Consider the following 6,996-nt stretch of genomic DNA (forward strand, 5'->3'; position numbering starts at 1 on the left):
TGGGTCATAATTTAAAAAATAAATTAAAACGCGATACTGGTTAGCCACCTATATGCTCAAGCGGGGGTCCGACGAGCTGCGGGAGCCATGTTTGTTTTGGGCAAGTGAGGCCGTGCTGGTTTTGGCCTGCCCAAGCTTTCGCTCGTTCTCTGTATTTTACACGCTGATTTTAGTTTTTAAGTTTTTTTTTTGTTAATGAACACGACGGCGGCTTCAATTGCCCCGTCGGAAGATGGCGGGTATAAACTCGCCTTGGAAAAAGGCTGCCGGCATGCCCACACCTAAGATGGAGGCGGCCAAGGCTTTGCCCTCAGGCATTAAACCCCGCACCGGAGGCCAAGGAGCTGCCCTGGCCCAAGATGGCGACCACGGGCGGATTCGGGGCCTAATGAGCCAAGGCGGATGTCGCGGGGCTAAAAAGGGGGCGGGGCTAAACGCCTTTGATCCCGCGGGGGTTTCGTGACAGGGTTTCGCCCAGCACAGCGCGGCGTTCCGGCTTCGGACGCCCTACCTCAATATGGCGGACGCCGAAGGGCTGGGCGGAGGGCACGTGACGCCGGCTCCTCCCCCTCCTACAAACCCCGCCCCTCTCCTATTCATTCGCATTTCTTTTCTTCCCCTTCGCCCAAGGAGGGTGGGCAGCGAAGACGGGACCGCGCTAGGAAGCCATCCCCCTTTTTCTTTCGCAGTACAAGGTGGTTGTTTTTTCCTACCGGGAAGCCGGCTGAGGCGAGCGCGCCTGAGAGGGGGGGAGAAACCGGCCGACGACCATGGAGCCGCCGCTGAGGGGAGAGCCGGCGGCGCCGCCCCCGAACGCGGGCTGAGCGAGGAGAGGTGTGTCCCGCCCCGCCACCCGTAGCCCGCGGCTTCCCGCCAAAACCCGAGGGGGTGGGGGGAGAGCTCCGGCCTCGCGCCTCAGGAGGGGCGGGGCTAGAACTTTAGGAAGGGGGAAGGGCGGGAGCCGCGCCACGCCCCCTCCCTGTTGCCAAGGGGGAGGAGCCAAGCGTCGACCGCTCGCCTGAGGAGATTATTGGCCCGCGGAAAGGGAGGAGCCAGCCTGAGGGAGGAGTTGGGAGGAAGCCCCTCCCATTCGAGGGGCGGCGCCAGGAGATTGGACCGCCCCCTCCCAGAGTGAGGGGGTCTATAAAAGGCCCTCCTGAGGAGATTCCCCTCAGTGGGCGTCTCTTTGGTGGTTCTTTTCTCCTCAGCCGCCATCATGAAGCTTCTCCGCCTCCTTTGCCGCCACAAGATGGCTCTGGGCCTGGGCGGCCTCTCGCTCTTCGGCGCGGTGCTCCTCTACCTGGCCAAGTGCACCTCGGAAGGCCTCAAGCCCTCGCAAGGGTGGGGGATGCCACACCAGCAGCCTCCCGCCCGCGTGGGCGGCCTGCACCCCCAGGCTGCCGCCCTGCCTCCCCCTCCTCCCGAGGAGACCTCCTTCTTGGCCGTGCTGGTGGCCAGCGGCCCCAAGTACACGGAGAGGCGTAGCATTATCCGCAGCACTTGGCTGTCGGCGGCCGGCCGGGCCCCTCGCGGGGACGTCTGGTGCCGCTTTGTAGTGGGCACTGGCGGCTTGAGTGGGGAGGAGCTTCATACCTTGGAGCTGGAGCAGAGCCGCCATCGGGACCTCTTGCTCCTTCCCGACCTCCGTGACTCCTATGAGAATCTGACAGCCAAGGTCTTGGCTATGTACGTCTGGCTTGACCAGCACCTGGATTTCCGCTTTGTCCTCAAGGCGGACGACGACACGTTTGTACGACTCGATGTCCTCGTGGAGGAACTGAGAACCAAGGAGCCGCGCCGTCTCTACTGGGGCTTCTTCTCTGGCCGGGGCCGTGTGAAATCGGGGGGCAAGTGGAAAGAAAACGCATGGCTCCTTTGTGACTACTACCTGCCTTATGCCCTCGGTGGCGGCTACGTGATCTCGGCCGACCTGGTGCACTATTTGCGCCTCAGCCAAGACTATCTCAACGTATGGCAGAGCGAAGACATCTCCTTGGGTGCCTGGCTAGCGCCTGTGGACGTAAAAAGGGTCCACGACCCTCGTTTTGACACAGAGTATAAATCGCGAGGCTGCAACAACAAGTATATTGTTACTCATAAGCAGGGCATTGAGGACATGTTGGAGAAACATCAGACTCTGGCCAAAGAAGGGAAGCTCTGTAAAGAAGAGGTCAAACTCAGACTGTCTTATGTATATGACTGGAGTGTGCCTCCTTCACAATGCTGTCAAAGGAAAGACGGCATCCCTTGAAGACTGTGTGAAAGAGAGAGGATGGGCGATGTGATGGGGGTGGGAGACTAGTGAAGATGGAGGTGTGTCACTTGGAAATACCTCCCCTTGTGGCCACAGCTTTTAAATTATTCCGCCATTTTGTACTGGCCAGCCTTGCACTGGGACCTGCCTCGCCCTACGAAAGATTTTGTCTTAACGCTATACAAGATATACAAGAACAGTGCTGAGAATGTTTTGTATGCGAAGACTATGGCAGCTGGAATGGGACCTAGAACAAACTTCTCTCATGGGGAAAGAAAACTTTTTTTTAAAAAAATCCTTAAATTACTGAGATAAGAGTTAAAATACGAGGACTGTAGGTGGGATGGGGGAGATAATGTGGCAGCTGTTTTGAGTTTTTTCTCAGAAGGATAAGTCCATTTTAGCCAAGCACAGTGGCGAATTTAGAATTATAATGATTACAGAAGAGCGAATAAATTCCTAGCAGCAGAGGAACTGATGTGGAGTATGGCCCCTAATGCTGTTTCTGAATGTGGGAGCCAGTTCTGTCATTGGTCAATGTATGCCTTTGTTATAGTGTATTAGAGGTGGGAAATGTCTGTTCTCAGCGGCATGTTCTGATCATTTTAAACACATAATTGGTCTTAGATGGCTCTGTTAAGTTGTGTCTTCGGAGAGATTTTTATTTACCCTGTTTATTGTATTCCTGAATCTGCCAGCAACTCAAAAGGGGAGAAACATTTATTCTATAAAAATCAGTGCCAGTTCTTTCAGTGTGGTACAGTTTGGTCTTGAGAGGACAGTACAGCAACCAGTTATTCTAATATAGTATTACTTGACAAAGTATCACCAAATTGCCCAGCAAATGTGTTCCTGGAAGTATGGATTATTATTGACTATATAGGTTGTTTTCTGTCAAAATGTCTAGCGACTGAAATTTTTTAGAAATTCTGACGTCTTAGGGGAGACAATGTTTTTTTTCCAGGGGAAAAAATTTAAACTAGGGAAAATTGAGATATACGCCATACTTTCACATCAAACCTAAACTTATTTTACTCCTTTAACATAAAAGGCAACATTTGCAACGTTGCATATAAAAAATGTACTATTTGACATCCTTATGGAATTTCAAAGTATAAAGTAGAAATTAGAAAACAAATTTTGTAGTAAAGAAAGGAAAGAGAGAAACGGTCTCATATAGGCACAACATGACTACCAGCATATTTAGAAGGCAGTCTAAACTTAACATTGGAAACGGTGAACTCTTTAATAATGTAATATCAAACACATTGTAGCATATTAATTAATCCCAGAGTTATTTCTATTTAGACACTATAAACATATCCTTGAAAGTATGGTATGTTGTTAATGCATAGGGATTAGCATTATCTCATGCTGCCGATTGACGTACGTGAAAACGTCCATGCTACAGTTGCAGTAAAGTCTTAAGAAAAACTTCATTCTTTCCAAAAGAGAAAACATTTGGTAGGAATGTTTTTTCCAGTCCCCCCCCCCCCCAGTTTTGCAACCTTGTCTATTTTCATTAAAAAAAAATCTTTAGAAAAACACTCTTTCCCTCCCAGGCCTTCACATCTGCAGTCATAGCTATCAACTTGGTGTTACTAGTTTGGGGGCTTAGATGCTTTTTCATATAACTTTATTATTGTTCTGGTGTGAGAAAACAAGTAATGTCAATTTTCGTTGCAAGAAACGACCTGAGGTCATATTGATCCATAGGGATGATTTCCTCAAACCATATCCAGTTTAAACAGGCAGTGGGGCTAATTCTAAAGAGCTGAGGTGTTAAGAACTCTGTTCCAAGTAATTCTGGAGTAACAAAAACCTTGGCAGATATACATAAACCAATTTAATTGCCTGGAGGTTTGGTGGGGGGAACTTCTTTGCACAGTATGAGATTTACAAATTATGAGTAATGGTAGCTTTGATGGAGCCACAGACTAGAGATCTGCATCGTATGGGAAAGTGGAGTTGCATGGGCTGTAAATATATATGAACCTTGCCTTTTCCTAAATCTGACCAATGGTCCACCAGGGTCAGTACTGTCTATTCAGACTGGCAGCTGCTCTCCAGGGTCTCTCACCTACGACCTGATTTTTTTAACTGGAGATGCCAGGGATTGAACCTTGGACCTTCTACATACCAAGCAGGTTCTCTACCACTGAGCCACAACTGCCTCCCCTGATATCTTTCTGGCTCCGACCTCTTTCTAAATCTTATACTTTCAAGCAACAACTGAAGGAATCATAAGAACATAAGAAAAGCCTGCTGGATCAGTCCAAGGCCCATCAAGTCCATTGCCTGTTTATTCTGAAAAGTACTAACAATCGAAGAATCTGAGGCATCTATGTGCTCTTGATGCATCCTTCAGAAAATGTCTTCCAATGGCATTTAAAGCTACAGAAAAGCTTATAAAACTCATCCTTGTTATAAGGTCTGCCAACCCCAGTCTGTAACCACTAGGACAACTGTTAACTGACCAGCCATAGATCTTTGGCCTGCCGGGTGTTTGCAGCATCCCAGTTTGTGTAGTTCCCGGCAAGCAGCAAAAGTAGCCTTTCTCAAATCCCTGGGGGGGTGGTAGCTGTATGCGGCTGTGTCCCCAGCAGGTTGCCAGTTTGAAAAATTTCGCTGTAAGAAATTGCTTTTAGGAAAAAGTTGGGGGGGGGGAATGTCCATCTCCTTATTTTGAAGAAATTAGTATTGTATGTAAAATTTTGTGTTTACAGTGGTGATTATTTATTTATAAATATTGTAAATGTACTGTGTATAGTTGCAAGCTTGAAAACAACCAAGTGTCATGGCAATTTTAAATTATTTAAAAGGCGTGCGTCAAAGCTCATAAGAATTACTTATCAAATGCCTTTTTCTGCTGTACAGTTTATTTAAATTCTCTGGGGCTAAGTTTTAATCCCAAACCTTCTGCATGTTCTTCTGGAGCTTGTAAAAAGAATGTAAAAACCTTCCTTTTGCTGAAATATCAATAATTCTGAAAGTTACTCGTGTTGTAATTTCTTCTTCCTTTTAAAAGACTCATTTCCCCTCCTGTTCTCAGAACTCTGTTGTGATTGGATTTTAAGCTTCTGAAGAAACAGAAAATTGCCAAATTAAATGTGACAGTGGAAAAATCGTGTGAGAATCAATAGTGTCTGGAAGGCTTTTTATAGAGCCTCATTCTGGATTGGCTAAGCATGCAAACCCCAGCCAGTTGGACAAAGCCAGAAAAGGGGCATTTGCCTTCTCAAAAACCAACCAGTCCAATATTTGGACGTGTTATCTTATTGCAACCCTGCAGTAACAAGCAGTCCTTTTAACAAGTTGTACTTTGTTTCACTAGGCGTTTATGTACTGCCGGTAGTTCTACTGTGTCATTACTTCTGTTAGAATGGTAAAGAGCACAATTAAAACCATGACGTTCAGTATGAGAAATGGGCCTGGGTATAGATGCACAGGCACTTCTGATAGGTCTCCCAGCCCAGGAGTCCCCAACATGGTGCGCGCTAAGTGTTTTTAGAAAGTGTGCAGGGCCAGATAGGGCTTTCGCCCAGCGAGGCCTCTGATTGACTATTGGAGATTTGATTGGCTGTGCAGATTTTTTAAAAATGTTGCTTAGTCAGCAGCTGCCACCACAGCACAAGGATCTGCAGTGTTACTGAAGTTAAGCTGTGGCAATCATTTTGTGGCTGGTTCTGCCTCCTGTGGCAGCCATTGTGTTGCTGTGCCCACCATGCTGTGTCAGAATTCCAAATGTCCCTGCAGGATAAAAAAGATTGGGGACCCCTGTTCTAGCCCAAGGCGTGGTATCTTCTCATTGCTCCAGAAAACAAGGATTTGGTTTCTTTCAAACTACACAGCGTGGGCCAGTGTTTATGCCATCCAGCAATGTGTGGGCAGAAAGTCAGTGGGCACCTTACGCTTTCTGGACTGTATATCTTAGGATCCCCAATGTTCTGGGTCCTGCTCCATTTATCCTTCCTCTTGTTGATCCAGGACCCTAGCTGGGCAAATCAGAAACTCCTATTGAACAACTGTGCTTTATTGATTAGTGGATATCTTTTAACAATCAAAATCTTTTAAAGGCAAATTTTTCAAAAAAATCCCAAGGAGAGACGAGTGCCTAAAAATTATTTCCAGTTAGGCATTGATCTCTGTGGAATGGCAGTGCATTCTTGGGCAAGCAAGAAGGGGCACCCAGAGAAAAAATAAGAGGCAGTGAAAGAGGAGGCGGAGGTGGGGAAAGGGATGTAGCAGTGATTTAAGTGGTCCCATTTCCTGCTTCAGGGACACCCAGAGAAGCTGAAGTGGTTCGTACTTTTGGGAGACTCGCTAATTAAGCAGGAAGCATTTCCGTCTACAGTTACCTCCGATTTCTGAGCAGTTTAACGACGCAAACTGCTCTGAAGTGTATAACCATTATTCTGAATTAGAGCGTGGCTCCGTTTCCGAGCTGTACAACATCTTTGAATGGTTGCATTCTTAACATATGCCTCCGGCCATTCTCCATTGAGCTCCGAGGAGATCAATCCGCATTTTTCTTCATTATCCAGCAAGCTTGAAAGAGTGGCTGTATTAACCGCTTCTCGGTCTGTCTTAAAACCGGATCTTGCCAAGGAGAGCAGCGTTTCTCTGGAAATTCATCAAGGTGGCCCTGTGCTCTCCATGTTGGAAGTCTATCAAACGGTCCTGCGCGTTCATTCCGTTACGGCAGAGAGAGAGAGCCAGATGGGAAGTCGCAGTTGTTTATT

The 6,996-nt window shown here is 47.4% G+C and overlaps 1 protein-coding gene across 1 annotated transcript; it reads left to right on the forward strand.

Moving 5' to 3' along the window:
• The first annotated feature begins 1,216 nt into the window (after positions 1 to 1,216).
• Positions 1,217 to 2,275, forward strand: B3GALT6 (beta-1,3-galactosyltransferase 6). Its single transcript, XM_056865349.1, has one exon. It carries the CDS (start codon positions 1,217 to 1,219, stop codon positions 2,249 to 2,251), a length of 1,035 nt encoding a protein of 344 aa, XP_056721327.1. The 3' UTR covers positions 2,252 to 2,275.
• Positions 2,276 to 6,996: the final 4,721 nt, after the last annotated feature.

Source organism: Euleptes europaea, chromosome 19 (genome assembly GCF_029931775.1).
Source record: "Euleptes europaea isolate rEulEur1 chromosome 19, rEulEur1.hap1, whole genome shotgun sequence".
Taxonomy (NCBI): Eukaryota; Metazoa; Chordata; class Lepidosauria; order Squamata; family Sphaerodactylidae; genus Euleptes; species Euleptes europaea.